Consider the following 19,846-nt stretch of genomic DNA (forward strand, 5'->3'; position numbering starts at 1 on the left):
CCATGATTAAACCATAGGTGGCGCTATAATAACCAAAAGTAAATAATTCACTTCAGAATGCTGGCATTTCCACCCCGGATGTATGAAACTTGGTACGTATGTGTCTTTCCTCATGGGGAACATATTTGCCTCAAGAACCGATAAGGTCCGCCATGATGGATTTTTCTGAAGGTGCAAAATCTGGCCAAACTTATAAAAATTAACTTAAAATCCCCTGTAAGTCTGATTGGTCCAACATTGCATATGGACATGCATGGTGCATGTCTCTCCTTAGGGTGTTAAAGGATAAGAGATCCATTCCAAGTTGGCGGAGAAAATAGCGGTTAAGTCATTAAAGCCGAGCAGGTGATTTTATATTGAAGGTGATCAAATACCAATATTGTTATGTACGACAGTATGTCATTGCAGCACTTTGTTGCACTTAACGACTAGGGATGCTCCGATCTGGATTTTTGGGGCCGATACCGATCACCGATTTTTTTCCTCAAGATCAACCGATACCGATACCGATATTTTTTTAAATACATAACTATAGGCCTACTGACTGGATAGCCTACATATTTTTTGCTTTTTAGACAAAAGTTTTGATCCATTAGGCACCAAGCAAACGCAGACCCATTTTTATGGCATAGTAAAAGTCTGGCCTATCACCCAGTTAGGGCCTGAAGCCCAAGTCAGTCGATATGGCTGTATAAAAGACATCATAAACGTGGCCTTCATGGTTTACATACTGTTACGTCCTCCTATGTTTTCTGTTCAGTTATCTGTCTTCCCCAGGGGAAAAAAAAAAAGAAGAAAAAATAAAATAAAATAAAAAAGATCGGTTTTTGCGATCGGCCATTTTTGCCGATCACCGATCGAGTCATTTGGAGTGAAATCGGCCGATTTAAATCGGTGGCCGATAAATCGGAGCATCCCTATTTACGACGTCACGTTCTGTTAGAGCTTTACGACTGTGTGTGTGTTGTCAGAATGAATGGCACTTGACAGTAAACGGATCTCAGTTTGTATACCTGTGTGGATCTACATTTATTAGCATAACACAAACATAATAAATTAGATAGAACAACCCTGTTCATTAATGTTCATTAATGCTTGAGTTCATGTTCATGTTCGCACTGTTACTGTGTTGTGTGCCAATGCACCCCTGTGATGCTGTGTGTGTTATTGAGACCGTTGGGAGAGAGAGCTCCGGTGAACTAAGAAAGTTGTGTATGAGAGTTTACACTTAAATGCACAGATTACATGAGAGAAGCTATCTGTCATTATTTCAACCACTGTCCAAGTGGGGACGTTACAATACTTTCGTTTTAGAACGAAACGTTAGGCTAGCAGCGTTTAGCAGTCACCATTCTTGAGTAAAACATGATACAAACAAAGATTAAAATACTCGTGTCGTCTTGATTTTTTTTTCGATTTCAATGTATGACGCATCATTTGAAAGCTTACCATCTGTAGTTTCAGACTATGTAAACAAACGAAAAATTACGTAAGCAAATGGTTATTATTTATCTGGTATAGATACCACTTCTGCGCCGAATGTACCGGCACAAATCCGCACCCGACTGTAATTACCGTAATTTCTAAACGGTTTGTGCTATCGAAAAAAATCCAACTGTCACTGAAAGCTGAGATGTTGCACTTCAACCAACATATAGGGTATTACGGTAAAATGTGACGTGAGGACATTCTCAGTCAGTTTACTCACAGTGATTGGCGGAGCGTTCAGGGACGCATGCTTTTTTTCAGTTCTCCGGTCATAATAACTCGCTGCCTTTCTGCGCAGCCTGAATCAAAGTGGACTGTCTGAATCATTTGGTGGCGGAGCAAATTCATTTGTGGCGGCCTGCCACCAATAAATGCATATAGAGGAAACACTGCTCTCTCTGTCCATCTGTCTCTCTGTTTGTCTGCCTCTCTGTCTGTCTTTCTCTCTCGCTCCTTCTCACTCTATCTGTGCATGTCTATGTTGTTCTTAGGTCGTTCGTCTGTTTCTCAGGGGGGTAGTTGCCAGAGAGACTTGTGTGTGTCCGCAGTACAACGTCCCCCTGCCCGGTCACCGCCACGATGACTCAGCAGACACTAAACCTTGTCCCTTCTTCTTCTCTCCTCTCCCCTTCCCCCCCCCCCCCCCCACCACCGCCTCTCTCCCAGGTGTGCACCCTGACAAAAGAAGACAACCGCAAGGTGGGGGAGATCCCCGACGACGAGCAGCTCCATGTGCTGCCCCTCTACAAGGTCTCGCTCACCGACGAGCACGGCAGCGAGGAGGGCCAGCGGCAGAAGATGAAGTCCGGCGCCATCCAGGTGCTGGACAACTTCTGCCGCGCCGTCCGCAAAGCTCCCCGAGCCGGAGAAGAAAACCGCGGTCGTCAAAACACACAATTTCCTGGACCCCAACATCGGCGGCGTGGCGGTGGCCCCGGCCCATGGCTCCATCCTGCCCGGCGCGAGCTGCATGCCACCACGCCGCTGAAGAGGCCCGACCGCTCCCACCCCACGCGCATCTCCCTGGTCTTCTACATGCACAAGAACCTGAACCAGCCCGTCCACGGCCTGGCCGTGTGGGAGGCCACGCTCACAAGGACCAGAACAACCCCTGGACAGCCTGCCTGCCCTGCCTACCCTCCTGCCTGCCTGCCCTGCCTACCCTCCTGCCTGCCTAACGACTACTCCTCCTGCCTAAGCCCCTGCCTGCCTAACGACTACTCCTCCTGCCTAAGCCCCTGCCTGCCGACTACTCCCCCTGCCTGACCCCCGCTTGCCCTACGCCTACGACCATTCTCTGCCTAACCCCTTTAATAAATATCCTTTGTTATTACCCTAGTCTCTGTGTCCGTCTGTTCTGGGGTGCTGCCACATTTGACCGCTTGATTCAGGCCTAACAATATTACTATTATCCATATTCTCAAATGCATAATGGTTTCAGGGAGGAAAGGAGCGTTTTTGGATTGTGGCTCTTGCAAAAATATTTTTTCGTCAATGTGGCTCCTGATTAGGACAAGGTTGAGTACCACTGATCTAGAAGCTCCATTCCTTTATTTTTTTCTGAGTGGCTCATATCCCACTCATATTTTTTTTATTTTTTTATTGACAGTTACAGTGAAGATTTAGACAGGAAGGATGGGTGAGAGAGAGAGAGGAGGGATGACATGCAGGATATGTCCCCGGACGGAATCGAACCGGGGACCCTGCAGTTACATGGTCAACGCTTAACCCGCTATGCCACCTAAGCGCCCCCCTAGAAGCTCCATTCCTTTACTCAGTACTCAAGTCGTAAAAGAAAATCAGGGGGGAGGTGGATTTGATCATATGGGGACAATTTTAGCATCCCCACAGCGTCAGTGACTTGGTAAAAATGTCATTGCATGTGTGCGTGCCCTCTCCGTCGCCCACAGTATTTTACTCAATATGCGCAAAACTAAATGTTGAAATAGCAGTAACACCACGTTCATTGATAAAATGACATAAGGGATAGAAAGGGGGGATGGCAGTTTTAGAAGGGGGATGATTTTGACTGTTTTTATTTCAGGGGGGGATGCCATCCCCCCTCAACGTGAGTGCTGCCTTTACTTATCTATTTGTCTCCTACTCTTCTTCTGCACTGACATTATAGACCTGAACAGATTAAAACCATCCGCTGAAAGTCGTCCTCCCTCTTGTCTTCTGTCCTGTGTTTCCAGGTCAGTTTGTGAGCTTAGAATTATAAGGTTCTATCTCCGTTTAGGGTAGTTCAGAGATATTGAGCGTCAAAGTTTTTACATTCCATTATGTTTTGTGAGATGGAACCTTTGTATTTTATGAATTACTAACTCAAAAATTCATTTTTAAAATGACTCAAATGTCATTTTTAAAATGACTCAAAAATGTCATTTTTAAAATAACACCACACAGGCATTAATAAACACCTAATGGATCAGATTATGTAAAAAACTCAATTTTGACAAAAAATTCTAACGTCACGAGTTAGCATAAAGGACATGTAGATAGAGAGAGGAGGATACTGCTGCTTTAGATCATTGGGACACACCTGGACTGGCTGTTGATACACGGGATATATTGAGATAAATAACAAATACATGGCCAAAAGGACATTCTGAAAGTAAGTGAAATGTGTTAAAAAACAATGAAAACTAACTTGCCTTCCTCATAGCTGGTATTGCACTTTTTGGCTGAAATAACCTCAATTAAATCTCTGACACAGTTTTTCCCCATTCCTCCATGCAGAATTATTCCAGATGTGTGGTGTTTGAGGGGTGTCTTGTCTTGCATGCACAGCCAGTTTCAAATCACCCCACAGCATCTCAATAGGATTCAGATCCGGGCTTTCACTTCAGCCGTTCCAGAACTCTCCATTTCTTTCTTTTGAGCCGTTCGTTGGTGAATTTACTGGCATGTTTTGGGTCATTGTCATGTTGCATGGTCCACATCTGCTTTAGCTTCAATTTTGCATGGTCTCACATTTTCCTCAAGCGCCCTGTGATACAATATAGAATTCATAGTGGATTCTATGATGGTGAGCAATGACCTCTACAACAGCAAGTTTGGATACTGGATTCTGATTGGCTAGCAACAGTGGTATATACCCCCAACTCCCTTCAGTTCAGCTCCGACTGCATTTCCAGTATCAATGCGCCTCCCAATCAATCTGATTAAGAACACCTGTGCTGACTCCGCCCACTGTTTAGCCAATATCAGTCTACCAATCTGGAGTGGCATTCCAAGGCACCAATCACGAACAAGTTGGCTCAAAGGCAAGTGAATGTGGCCCTAGCCTACAATGCAATCGTTAATGTTGTTTATGGGACTATATTCTGTGGCGGAAGGATATATGTATTCTGAAATGATTAATGATTGTAAATAAATGAATTTAATGTTACAACTGTGTATTTTTTAATAATGTTACAAATGTGTATTTTTTATATTATGTGGTAGCTTTTGTAGAAAAGCAATTAACCATTCGAGGGCGGGGGGTTGTGGAGACATTTACCACTGGTACAGGGTACTCCACAACCCCCTTCCTCTCATGGTAAGTTGCTTACATTTCCACCCCCAGGCTTCACAGCTGCTATGAGGTTCTTGTGCTCAAATGCTGTCTTTGGTTTGTACCAAACAAGTCTTCTGTTACTGTGCATAAATACTTCATCCAAACACATTGTTCCAGAAGTCATGGTGTGTGTTTGTCTACGTGTTATCTGGCAAACTTTAGTCTTGGCCTTACTGCAAGGGTTTCTTCCTTGCACACCTCCCATGAACATCAAACTTGTGCAGACTTGTGTAGTCTCTTTCTGGTAGATGCATGTGCTTTGACCAGGGGTGCAAACTGGTCATGGTCCAAAAAGTTTTTTTTTTGCCCGAAGACCACTTTTAAGATAATTTAAGACCTATCCAGCATGTATTGGTATTAGATTTGTTGATTAGTTCGATTACATTCGTTGATTCTTTTCATTAGCAATGCTGGGTGATCTGTTCTGTTGCATATAGAACAATGATAATTGTAAGTTAGCCTACTCTATCAATTTCTTGATTCATTTCCATTGCTTCTCAACACAATACTAGATATAAGAGCATAAACAGAATAAACTCACACACTTACTTACACTCAAAAGTGTCAAGGTTCAAGCTTATTTGCATAGCCTACTTATGGCGCTTTTCCACTACACGGCCCTGTTCTTTTGCCTTTCTCCACTGCCAACCGAGCCGGACCAGGCCACAGTACCCGTCGTGCCATTTTTAGTTCCCGTTCGGGAGGGGTAGCGAAAGGTACTTTATTACCAGGCTGCGTGTGACGTGTGACACTGCACACCGTTGATTGGTCAATGGAAATCGTCATCCCATGTTCATAGACTTCATCGCTAACCGCCATTTTTAAACACCACAACAGATTTCGCTCTCGGAAAATGTCACTTACTGTTTCTGTAATAACTTATTAATAAAGATTTGGAAAATGATGATAACCATCTTATTATCTTAGTTTAATGTCATTTCAATGCATCATAGAACTTTTATTTACAACAAGCATAACAAAAAAAATCACTATTATGGCGATGTGTTCCGTTCCACAGTCCAGCGAGCTTCATCATCCCCCTTCTAAAACTGCCATTGTGTAGGCCTGTTCACAATAGGCTTTGAAGAACAGGGAACAGTGCCTACATGTAACAGGGAACATGTGCATACATGTAAACTCAAGGCAGACACCATTTCTCTTAAAGGTTTACATAAGACAGAGGTGGCCTAAAATGCCCAAACATGTTGTGGTATTACTGGGCAACTCAAATCAGAACTATGAGGTTTTACTACTCGACAGAAGGACTACTTTCACCAGCATGGAAAGACATTGAGTGTAACTCTATAGGGCTCCAACTGCCGACATATATATACTCTGATAATCCGAAAAAAAGGAAAACATCGAACCCTATATTGAGAAACATGATTTCTGTATGGTACGAGGTACAAAAATACTTGTCGGAAACACCTGTTCTCTCTCGCTATAGTCCCATTTGGGGCAATAATTACTTTGTGCCAGGTAGGGCAGACGGGGGCTTTAAATTATGGGCTGACAAAGGAATAACACAAATTAATGACATATTCGACTCAAAGGATGAGCATATGGAATCATTTGAAATTCTAGTAAACAAACATTCTATCCCTCGCAAGCATTTCTTTAAGTACTTACAGCTCAGGAACTTTATTTATTCTAATCAAAATCACTCCCTGGCCATACCCGCTCTATCCTCATTGGAGAAAGTGTTAATTAAAAATCCTTTCGGAAAAGGAATTATTTCGGATGTATATGATTTGTTGATTGCTAGATCACTAGAATCTTCAGAACCCAAATTGAAAGCATGGAGGAGTGACCTTCAAGAGGAAATATCAGTGGAAAAATGGAACAAGGCATGCAAAAGAGCTCAAACCCAGACCGCTAACACTCGTTTAAAGCTTCTACAGTACAATTGGATAATGAGAGTATATATAACACCAGAAAAACTCAATAAATGTAACCCCAACATTCCAGACTTATGTAACAGGTGTAGAGAGGACAAGGGTACATTTTTTCATTGTATATGGGAATGTCCAAGAATTCAAGAATTCTGGGAAGAACTTGGAATAATAATACAGGACATTATGTCAATTAAAATTACTGTTGAGCCTAAGCTGTTTATTCTTGGCATTTACCCAGAGGGACACAGGATGAAATGCAGTGAACAGATCTTTATGGATATGTGTATTTTACAGGCCAAAAGATCAATAGCACTAACGTGGAAAAGCACAGGTAAACCAAGTATTGTGCAATGGTTTAGGGAGATGTCTCGGTGTCTACCATTAGAGAAAATTTCATACACACTCAAAGACAGGCAGGAAAGATTCCAAAGTATTTGGGGCCCATTCATAAAATATCTGGAGGACAAGGACTTATCACACTGGATGGACGAACCTGGGCGTGAACAAATGTAAACTCTGTAATAAACCATTTGAACAGGTGTGTGAATTGACCAGGAGTAGAGTAGGAGTTGGATATAATTAATGTATCTGTTGCAATGTACCCTTTTCTTTATTATATACTTTGTTTTTTTTAATCAGTTTTCATGTTTTTATTATTACCTTTATTTTATTTTTTCTCTCCCTTTTATTTTGTATGTGTATATATGAGCTCAGTTATATGATTGCCTCTCCATCAATGTACGTACTATATATAGGCCTACATGTGTATGGCAATTCTGGTGAGTTATCTGCTTGTATGTACAGTATATACATATATAATTATTGCTAATTATTTATTTTCAAGATTTGTTTTATCTTTTTCAAAAAACTCAATAAATATATTGTTGAAAAAAAAAAAAAAGTTTACATAAAAGTCATCACATCTTTAAAGAGTCAGTAGAACAATCCTGGTCACAGAGCCAGATCTAAAATGCAGCAGGCTCCCATCCCAGACGGAATGCACACTTGGGGAGGCTGGTGGAGGTAGACATTGTAGGAGGGGCTCATTGTAACGCATGGAAAGAAATCAGGAATGGTATCAAACATGTGTGGCTCCACTGGTCCACTGACTTGCCAATCTTGCTAATCTTATAACTCCTTTTCTCTCTCCTGCCATTCAGTCCACTCTTCCGTCACGTTTTCCATAACGTCTCTCTCAGGGTTGAAAGTTCAAGTCTCTGTGGAGCTTCTCAGTGGTTTCGCTCATCAGCTGGCAGGCGACCTTGTGTTTGGCCCAATGCTTCACCTGGCATTCCCTAGGAAAAACAGAGCAGCTTAAAGACTTAAAATCTCTTCCGGTTGCTATGCACGACAGAACCTCCTTGACAACAGGGTAGGAATAAAACCAGAAGCTTTTTTTCCATACAGGGTCGGAAAATACAGTGACATGGTTTGAGGTTTTGGACCGGTTGGTAACAGTGTTCTCTTGACAAACTGTATGCATCAGGGGTGGCTGGTGGAGGTAGAAATCGGAGGACAGACTCATTTTAATGCATGGAATGGAATAGGGAATGGTATCAAGCATGTATGTTCATTCCATTTCATGCATTTACAATGAGCCCGTCCTCTACCTCCACCAGCCTCTACTACCTCCACCAGCCTCCACTGTACTGATGATTTGAAGCAGAGATTTCCCCTGTACGGTGCTTTATGAAGTGAACAGCCGTCCTACCTGTGGCAGTACCATTCTCCCTGGCAGCGGGAGCATCTCTTCACAGCCTCCTTCCCACAAGCTGCACACCTGGGCTTCTCAGGAAGCAGGCTCTCCATCACATCCAGGTTATAGGTCTGGGCCAACCTAGCACAGGGGATTGGAATACAATGATTTACATGACATTTACATGTTTGTATCAAAAGCGACATTTGTCTATGTAAGTGAATCGTCCATCAGTCATCATAAGAAATGGTAATCTATGGCAAAACCAGGGGCCATTGGCAGTTACAATGCTAAAAGAAGGAAGAATTAAATTATTTATTTACTTATTTTTTGAAATTATTATTATTATTTTATTATTTTTGAAATTATTTATTTATATTTTTTATAGTAGAGACATGGGTTAGTGGAGATGAGGAGGTCTTTTAGGAGGGACAATTAAGATGATAAATTATAAATGTATAATTAATAATACATAATACATTAATTATACACCAGGTTGATCAGAACAGGCATTGTTGAGTGGCAGAGAGGCGTTTGAAGGCATGGTTATTAAAGTAAGAAGTAAAACTGTTGTGTTTGTCCTGTTTATCATACTAATATCACAGTAATATCCCTGGGCGAACACTCAAAACTGCGAAGATTTGTATATCTTGTTACCTTGGCAATAGTGGTCATTTTGAGAACTACATTTCTGACCACAGGGCAGAAACCACCGCAATCTATCACTAAATAAATACGTCCGTACTTTATCGTGCGTGAAGTCTGCCTCACGTCGGGCCTAATGCCGCCCCTCAGCTGTGACTTTATTCACGATAAAGCACAGCATCTCCTTCCTTATTGTTTCAAGAGAGTATAAACAGTAACACATTACAGGTATTAAACCACACTCTCGTTCTTGCTCGTGTACTTTGGTCTCTTGCTGTAGTCAGTGCAGCAGTCTGACCAGTTTCTGTATGACTGTACCTGCAGGCTTGCTGTCTCAGGTCACTCTCAGAGGGGTTGAATGTCTCCTTCACCTGGTACTTGGCAATAGCCTTCCACTTCCCAGAATTCTCACCGACAATGTTGTTCCACATCTCTGGAATCTACACGTAAAGAAAACTTCCTTTGAATAATATACAGGGATGTGTGTGTGTGTGTGTGAAGCCAAGGGCTTCGGGGTCTGGTCTGACTGGCCGGATCTCAATGACCTCTGCAACCAGACTGGAGTTCAGCTAAGATGGACAGAACTTAACACACAGACTGAAGTCCCTGTCTCTGATGAGGTGATCACAGACCCCTGTGTGATTGTGAAGGCCGACATCACAACACCGCAGGAAGAGACTGTCGGACTGCACAGAGACTCTGCAAGGAGGGTTCTGCTCAGCCTGAAGCAGTCTGAGATCAGGCAGCACTAGTGTGGACTCAGACTACAGGGAAAGCTAGCCTGTTTGCAGTTCGCTGACCACTCAGTCTCACACTCAGTGTTTAAGAACGTCGCTGCTGGTGAGGATGTTCTGAAATTCACCATCAAAGCAAGACTGCAGGTATTACCGACCAAGTACAATCTGTCCACCTGGTATCCCCACACTCACAGTCCATTCTGTTTAAACCATCAGGATTCACAACACCTAGAGTCCATTGCACACATAACAAATGGATGTAATGCATACAAACACCTGTACATAGCTCGTCATGACCGTATTGTGGACATTGTGTCTGATACAGTACAAAACATCTTACCATCTAGCGCAGCTATGTACAAGCATGCCAGAGTGTTACCAGAGTGGTTTGGTTTTGCCAATGATGTTTTTGCCAACATCCCAAATACACCTGATGTTGTCTTTGTTGACACCAGCCACAAGGAGGTGCTGATTGTAGAAGTAGGCTGCCCCTTTGACCTGTACATGGACCAGACTTTCCAGGACAAGTATATCAAATACCAACCACTGCTTGGTACGATAACCAGCTTTGGGTACAAGTGCAAATTCAGCATACTTGTATTTGGAAGTCTGGGCCATGTATATAAATGCACCATGAGGGGTCTGAGAATTGCTGCAATGTCTAAAAGAAAGGCCAAACAGGTTGCCAAATTTTTCTCTGTCTCAGCTATTATTGGCAGCTTGGCCGTGTGGAGAAGGAGGTGTTATGTGTACCCTTGAGTGTTCAGTGCTGCTTAGCCCCGAAATATTTGATTCCCTGTTTGTATAATATAATTTGTGGAACCAAATAAAGTATTCAAATGTGTGTGTATAATCTTCACCTGTTCCAAGATGAGGTCCTTTTTCGGAGGGGCGAGGTCCGCGACGGAGAGGTGACTGAGGAAGCGCTGGAGCTCCACCAGGTTGGGAAGCTGGTCGATCAAAACCTCCGTCAGGAAACCCCGTAGCTGCACACACAAAAAAAGAAAGTGTAATATTCTCTGTTTAGATTTCAATACGAGGAAGCATTTTAGTATTGTGGTCTGTTTTGACGATATAAAAGTAATGACTTGAACAAAGCTTTTAGATGTCATAATTATCTCCTCCTCAGTCAAGTGGTAAGCTATGGCTGTGCTCTCAGTGACGGGGGAGGCTGGTGGAGGTAGGAACCAGAGGACAGGCTCATTGTAACACATGTATTACAATGAACCCGTCGACCTCCAGCAGCCTCCCCTGCACAGTCAGGAAGAAGGGAAAAACCTTGGAAATAATCCTATGAAGAAACCCCTCAGTGGAAACAGAGCCTGAATTAACCTCATCTGTCCTGTAATCAGCCAAGAGATCAGATAAGACTGTCAGAGGACAATCATCTGGCACTGACCATCTTCCTGAGATACAGCTCTGAAAGCTGAGGGTCAGGGGTCGCTAGGATGTAGCCGTGCATTATTGGAAGTGAAGTAAGGCAGTGTAACGAGGGTGTGTCACACAGTTACACGACTACACACAACTACCACAGTTGAGCCGATAGCAGGGGAGGCTGGTGGAGGTAGAAATGGGAGGACAGGCTCATTGTAATGCAGGGAATGGAACAGGGAATAGTATCAAGCACACATGTTTGCGTTCCATTATAATGAGCCCATCCTCCTGTTTGTATCTCCACCAGGTATATGGTATATAGCAAAAATTAAAAAAAATATCTCTTAGTAGTGGGAGATGAAGGTAACTAAGGGTTCTGATAGATAGATAGATAGATAGATAGATAGATAGATAGATCGATACTTTATTGATCCCTGAGAGAAATTCACGAGTTACAGAAGCTCTGACCACAAAAACAACAACAACAAAATAAAGTGACAATTGAATAATAATCCAAATAAAATATATAAAAATACAAAATAAAGATAGACCAATAGACACGTGGGACCTTATCTACAGTAGAGAACTTGTTTACCTTCATCAGTTGGTTCTTGTTGTAGTTGTGGAAGTCGTACTTCCTCTGGCAGTCTTCCTTCAGCAGCAGGTTGTACAGAGCGATCCACACCTGGCCGTCCAGCTTCGTCATCTTCACATGGTCCTCCGGTGGAATCTTCTGCCATTTGCCACCTGCCATGTACTTCTCCACCTCGCCTGTAGGGGGAGACAGAGTACGGCTATAATGATATGTAGGGTAAGGGCCATGCAAGCTTAATTCATTGTTTAATGGAAATGAAAAAAACGGTATCAAAGTGTATCAGTTGTTTCTGTAGTGGCTATAAAGATCATGTTTATGTTAACTTCATATTATCAAACCAAAAATTGTCTTTTGATCTATTTTCCAGATTGATGTTCAGTGACGTGTGTGTGTGTGTGTGTGTGTGTGTGTGTGTGTGTGTGTGTGTGTGTGTGTGTGTGTGTGTGTGTGTGTGTGTGTGTGTGCGTGCGTGTGTGTGCGTGTGTCTGAGCGTGTGCATACACTTAGACTATCCACATATTTAAGTACGTTAACATGTGACCATGTGCATGCATTTGTGTGTGTGTGACAAACCTGCAGTGTAGCGACTCCAGGGGCAGTTCTCTACCAGCTGCACCAGGACACAGGGCAGGTTATGAGTGCACAGCATCCTACTGATCACACTGATACTGTAAAACAACAAGGGCAACCATCACCATCAGCAACATTACTATTATCACAACAATTTATATATCTAAAGATTAGTTGTTGTTGTTTTTTTTCTTCCAATGTAACCTTTATTTTGGCAGGGAGTCCCACAGAGATCAAGGCCTCTTTTACAAGGGAGCATCCACACAATTTAAACACGAAAAAGGGCCACATTGTTCAATGAATGTGCTGTCAAGCTGTGGGTGAAATCTGGTGAGACGAGAGAGGAAACTTGTGTGTTCGTTGTCACATCTGAAATGTGAAATACAGCCCTGCTGGAGGGAGGACAAGGCTCTGAGGTTCACCAGATCAGCACAATGCAAATCTCTGACTGCTTCAAGTCCCACGATGCAACACATTTAGTGTCACATTCTCTAAGTCACATTCTCTAAGTCACATTATCTAATTTGACATAATTCTTATCACATTTCCCCCCATTGAGCTGTATACCGGCACTTATTAAAATGAAGTGCTCTTATGACACAGTCCTCCTACTGTTGCCACTCGTTCCTGGAGAACGTATCCTACCCGGAACTTTTCATATGCGTGCTGAGCTGAGCCGAGCCGAGCCGGTCAATGGAAAAGTCCCTAACGGACACGTCCCAGTGAACCCCATACCTGTCAGTATGGTCTGTGATGTAGCGCAGGACAGACAGAGCCTTGAGGGAGATATCAAACTCCAGTGTAGTATTCTGCCCCTGCAACTCCTGCATCAGACACACACAGCACAGTAGAGCTCTTACAACCAAAGCACCTCCTCTATCCTGGGTTAAACAATGCTCTACTTGCCTGGAATCCAGACGGCAGATTTTTCAGCGTTGTGTTCGTGTTTTTATGTTGTGTTATAGATTACAGGGACAGTCTCCCTGGTGTAACATAGGGCTAAGTGCCTTACTCAAGGGCACACTAGTGGTGGTGTTCCCAGGTGGGATTTGAAATCAAGCCCTTCTGATTACCAGTCCAACGTGGAGGAGGTGGGGTTAGGGTTAAGTATAGGGTATAGTAGGAGAATCACTGGTGTTATGTACTATTGAAATGTTTTCACGTGATTATTGTTATATCACGTGTGATTTGCTCCTATGGGATGAATACAGTTCTGTTCAACTGAATTGAAGTCAACACCGCTACACTCTTCACCTGTATGGAGGATGGGTCTGCACTCGGTGTTCCATTAAGTCTGTCCTGCTTGGGGGTGTCGTCCTTGGAGGCTCGGCCAACCAGCAGGGTTAGTTTGCGGTGACAGTAATCAACCAGGTCCAGGACCGAGTCATCAGCTGCCTCACAGGAATCCTGTAACCATGGCACCACACACAAACTGTATTCAGAGCATCCTATGATACACACGTGTGTTTGATACCATTCCTCATTCCGTCCCATGCATTAGAATGAGCCCATCCTCCAATTTCTACCTCCACCGGCCAACCCTGCACCTCACTGATGGTTCGATTGTAATTTACACAGTTAAAGTACACATATAAAATATACATAGAGCTTCACAATGATCTCGAGATGTTTGAAAAAAAACAAGCAAACTGCAAACATTGATAGTGTTGTGCTGAGGCATGTGTAAACTACTGCTCACCTTATGATACATAACTGTTTCCAGAAGGTTTATGATTGAAACCTCGTGGTGAATCTGAATGTCAGACAATAGAGCAGAAGAAACAATGGAATGAACTGTCAGTATAACAACGACATCAGCATGTGAATACAGAATGTCAGTGGAGGTAAAAGGCTGTAATATGACCATAGCAGAGGTCAGACACGGTTTGTCCTCTCACCACCATATACAGAGGAAACGTGCTCTTCGGATTGAAGTCCCGAAGCTGACAAAGAATAGGAAACACTTTTTGTTTCCAAACCTCCACCAGAATCATCTCATGGACCAAGGTGGGGATCTGGGGAAGAGGGAAAAGGAGAATTAATTTTGTCAATGGAACCAGCCAGGGCAATGAGTGGTCTTATAATTTATCCTTCCTTCCTTTCTAGACTGAATGAAATCACTGATCTGATATGACTCGATGGGTGAAGGCAATGCATGCTGTGCAAAGCGTGTTTAAACCAAACCCAATCCAAGCTAATTGAGTATGTTACTTCAAGGGGGAGGAAGGAAGGACGCATCGTTAGAGTATTCGAACGGGCCCCATCATTGGAAGCACACTACTAGTGTTATTATCATTATTATACTTGAATTATTCCAATTGGAACAAGATCGCCTGACTGTCTTAAGACATTGATATTCAGTGTCTTAAGACACCTCAAGATGTTCTGTGTCTTCAAGACACAGAAAATATGGCTCTTATGCTCCATGTCTTAAGTGAGTGCATGAGTGCATGTCTTCAGGTTAGGTCTTAAGACGACTTAAGACAATCTTGACAGACAAAATGTCATATATTGGTTAATTAAGACATCTTAAGACATCTCAAGACAAGGTGATGGCTGGGTATGTAGCTCTAACTAGTAGGGTCCAAAACCAAAATTCCGTGACCACTCTCTGGCTAACATGTTTTGATGATTTATTTGACATCTAGGGACCTTTTATGAAAAATGTAGCCTCCAGGTCCCTCCCAAAAATCCTGTTTTTTTTTGCCAGAGGGCCAAATCCAAAATACCTGTAACCTTTAAGGCAGGTGAATAGGGTAAAAAAATTAACTAATAGCTATCACTATGAAACTTCCCCAGTTAATCACTTACATTAAGACAATTATTTTTTGTATTACAAGTTTTCTGAAATTGTATGTTTAAATATGCAAATTAGGTGTTACCTAATTAAATATGCGGTAATTTGCATAACATTCAAGAACTTAAATCTGAACATTGGATAAAGCCAGGTTAAAAATTCTTGTTTCATCTTGTTGACATATTAGAGTCAAAGGCTTGATTAATAATTAATAATGGTAGCGTACGATAACAATAGGTATGGGAGGTGGCTGCCTGACTTCTGGGCAATGCTGACTAGCTCTCCTTGCTGATCAGGTCGCCTTCCTTCAGACTGATTTCACTCAGGCAACCCCTAGTCCTACATGGCCTGGCACATGAGTGTACAATGAACAAGGGCAGCAAAATGAAGTCTGGCTGGCTCTCCATCCTCTAGAATGAGAAGCAGCTGCTAGTGCACTCCAGAAATATGAACAATGTGACCCAGATCCGGGCGGCTCACAACGCGCTGGCCAACCGAAAAGAAGCCAAGAAGAAGCACATGCAATGTGGCCACGGATGCGAGAGGATGAGCAGTGTGTGCAGGACCTGGTCGCATGCATGCATGAGTTTGACTCCTTCCCATTCGACCCGGCCTCACCCACCCTCCGCACCCTAGTCAGCCATGCCTGCCTCTGATGAGCTCATTGCTGACTTCAACTCAGCCCGTGCTGCAGGAGAGGAGAAGTTGACCAGCATTTTACGAGACAGTGTTCAGTAAGAATACCTCCCTCCATGCATCCGTCCCATTGAGCAAACGCTTGACATTTGCCAAGGGGCCATGCACGAAGAAACCCGGGGAGGAACCCAAGGTTCTGCTGAGATGGAGCAGGATGCTCTCAAGGCAGTGATCGACCTGGTTGAGGTGTTACAAGTTAACTTGTGAATCTCCCAGAGTTGTTGGAACACTGTGTTGTCGAGGAGTGTATGGCCTTATTCAACTCCAATGGCACATACAGGAAGACGCAGAAGAGCAAGCTCATCCAGAAGCTCTCTCTCCAATCTGTAGTTCTGAAAGGACCGTACATCGCTCTCGTCGACATGGGCATGATTTGGAGGATCAGCAGAAGATCGACAGACACAAGATGACACAAGATGACACCCCATACAAGTGGTCGGACGACGTCCACAAGGTGTCATCCATCATCCTTGCCCGCCATGGTGATGCTGACCGTATCATCTGTGTGAATGACCCGTACGATGGAGCATACTCAACGAAAGATGACGAGCGAGACCTGCGGGTACAGGGTAAGGCACATGTCCCCAACACCTACATGAAATTGGGCGACCCCTTCCTCTCTGCCAGAGTGTTCAAAACGCTGCTGTGTAGCGTCAGCAACAAGGTGCGGCTGCAACAACTAATATGCAGCTACCTGACCGACCTTGCACAGACTGTAGATGTAGATATTGTTTACTCTGTTGGTTCTCATCGCACCAACTTGTCAACACAACAACCAATGCAGAACTACATCTTTGACCAGTCTGAGGCTGACCCCATCCTCTTCTCTGCTTATGCAGTTCTGCGTGAGTCAGGCTACAGTGGCCCTGTTGTCATAGATGCAGCTGACACCGATGCCTATGTCGCAGCAGCGGCCATCTCACAGCAGTTGCCAGGTATGCTCTATATCAAGAGAAAGCAGGAGATAATTGTATGCCGTGGCCTAGTGACTGAGGAGATGGCAGACTGTATTGTGCAGCTACATTGTATTACAGGCTGTGATGCCAACTCAGGCTTCTATGGAACAAGGAAATTGTCGGTGTATGACAAGGTGGCTAAGAGCCCTGTGGCAAGACGGCAACTCTCACGGTGTGGAGATAGCCTTCACCTTGAGGAGGAGGTGGTAGAGGAGCTCTTCCAGTTCACACAATATGTCATCTATGGCCACAAAAAGAGCAGCACCATGGCTGAGGCCCGTGCCGAGAAGTGGAAGAGAATGAAAAACAACTCTTGGACTTCATCCGTCTCCCTCCAGATGCAGAACGCCAACACTGTCTCCGTGCCAACTACTTGGCATATCTAGTGCGCCACCCCTCCCTGAAGCACCACCCCTCGCCCCTCGGACATGGCTGGGAGCTGGTGGGTGGTCACTGTCGTCCTGTGCGCCACACACAACCTGCTCTCCCAATGAATCTACCTGCACCAGGGCCAGCTGAAGACAAGGAGGAAGATGAGAGTGAGGAGGGAGATGAGGAGGAGGGAGAGGAGGATTCAGAATCTAGTGAGGCAGAATGTTCTGATTCAGAGTGATCACATATGTTTAAAGTGGTTCAATTGTTCTGTTATAACTATTCAAGTTACTGCTATTAAAGAGCTTATTTTGAAGTATAATTACGTCTCTTGTTATACGTTCATAATAGTTGATACCCTGGTGGCAACTAACGGGCATCCAATTTAACAAACAAATTAATCAAGCCTTTGACTCTAATATGTCAACAAGATGAAACAAGAATTTTTAACCTGGCTTTATCCAATGTTCAGATTTAAGTTCTTGAATGTTATGCAAATTACCACATATTTAATTAGGTAACGCCTCATTTGCATATTTAAACATACAATTTCAGAAAACTTGTAATACAAAAAATTATTGTCTTAATGTAAGTGATTAACTGGGGAAGTTTCATAGTGATAGCTATTAGTATTTTATTTTTTTTACCCTATTCACCTGCCTTAAAGGTTACAGGTATTTTGGATTTGGCCCTCTGGCAAAAAAAACCCGGGATTTTTGGGAGGGACCTGGAGGCTAAATGTTTAATAAAAGGTCCCTAGATGTCAAATAAATCATCAAAACATGTTAGCCAGAGAGTGGTCACGGAATTTTGGTTTTGGACCCTACTAAACAGTTGGTTTTGGACCCTACTAAACAGTTGGTTTTGGACCCTACTAAACAGTTGGTTTTGGACCCTACCAAACAGATGGTTTTGGACCCTACTAAACAGAGAGATGTTGACCTCTCACCTTCCCGTGCGACACCAGGAGCTCCTTGATGAACTCGTCCTGCGTGGTGGCCTGTGCGGTCAGTATCGCCTGCATGTTGAGCTTTTCTATATACTCGTGTTGTCTGAACCACCTGTCGATCAAGAAACACAACGGAATGAGCTACAAACAGAACATCATATCGCTGACAGATTCAAAATGTAAAGTTCAGTTAGACTAGAGGCGAACCAGCTAGCCGCTAGCTAGTGTGTGTCCCTGCGACGCTGAGCAGCTTTCCTCACCTGGGAGAGCCCATCTCCTTCAGAGAGAACGTCTGCAGACTTCGGACGAATCCTTCTGCCTCTCCAGGCGAAATAACTGACGAAGTAACTGACTCCATATCTCAGACTTGTTAAATACCAAAACGATGTGTAAAACAACGTGTGAGTTTAGAAATAAAAGGAGCGAGTTACGATAACTGCCAAGGAAGGTGTTCACTTCTTCAGTTGTTGTCGTTGGTTGTCATGGTTACTGTACACTCACGCGCTTACACTACACCTTACCGCCAGAGGGGGGCAGCAGAACCCCACTTTATTCAGCAGGCAGGTACATAAGAGGACACTATTATCGTTGGTGGGTAATTTTTGGACTTCCATTTGGACTTCATAACTTGTGAAAAATAACTTGTTGATTTATCTATATTTTAATGTTCTATTATATAAAGGACATATCTAGCTTGCTGAAAAACATAGTGGTCGAGCTCAGGCACCTAAATTGTATTTTATTTAGAATACCCTCTGTAGTTGAATAGGGCGAGTGTCTCCAGAACAGAGTGGACACATAACAGGGTGGACACTAACAGGGTGGACATTTTGAGTTAAAGTTAGCCTTTAGCCTGCTTGTGTTAGCATAATGCCTAGAATGACCATGAATACTTGATGAGGAATCTAATTTGCACTAAATACTTTTTTTGAAATTATTCAATTTGATTGATCTCCTCAATATTTAGGCATAACAGGGTGGACACGTTATGGTCAACCACATTAAACTCACTGGATAAAAACATAAAAATCAGATGGTAAAAGAGGTAGAAAATCACACAGCTTACCACATTTGAAATCCCCTCCACTGATGTGATGTCACCTCATGAGAGTGATGTGATTGAGAAATATGGTTTTCTTTTAAAAGGGACATTAACACAGCATACCAGGGTGGACAGTGATCGCAGGGACAAGCATACAACCTTAATTTTTTGTACATTTTTTTTTTTTTTAAAGGATAAAAACTATATTTGATTTCAATAGATATTGATCAGGAAAATGAAATAATAATAACATATTTGGAAATGTAAATGTTTTTAATAGTTATTTTTTGGATTGAAGTTGAATGAACAACACTGGGGACATGCCAAATCCCATTTACATCTTTAACCTTTAAAGCTTTTAAAATGTAGAAAACAACAACTTAGAAGCCCATATCATTGTATTCATAATAAATAACAATTGACTATACATGAAAAACCTAATGGAATTAGTATTTGTCCAAATTTAGACAAAATA

General features: G+C 43.0%; 1 protein-coding gene across 1 annotated transcript; it reads right to left on the reverse strand.

The window, feature by feature from the left end:
- Positions 1 to 8,137: 8,137 nt before the first annotated feature.
- On the reverse strand, positions 8,138 to 18,687 carry LOC308171305 (zinc finger MYND domain-containing protein 10-like; the record flags this gene model as incomplete). Its single annotated transcript, XM_080546138.1, has 12 exons — positions 8,138 to 8,237; positions 8,654 to 8,779; positions 9,602 to 9,723; positions 10,881 to 11,006; positions 11,990 to 12,165; positions 12,563 to 12,657; positions 13,295 to 13,383; positions 13,814 to 13,966; positions 14,259 to 14,312; positions 14,458 to 14,574; positions 18,330 to 18,441; positions 18,590 to 18,687. 12 exons carry the CDS (start codon positions 18,685 to 18,687, stop codon positions 8,138 to 8,140), a joined length of 1,368 nt encoding a protein of 455 aa, XP_080402264.1.
- Between the last annotated feature and the right edge of the window lie 1,159 nt (positions 18,688 to 19,846).

This window comes from Nansenia antarctica (assembly GCF_963989245.1).
Source record: "Nansenia antarctica genome assembly, chromosome: 15".
Classification (NCBI taxonomy): domain Eukaryota; kingdom Metazoa; phylum Chordata; class Actinopteri; order Argentiniformes; family Microstomatidae; genus Nansenia; species Nansenia antarctica.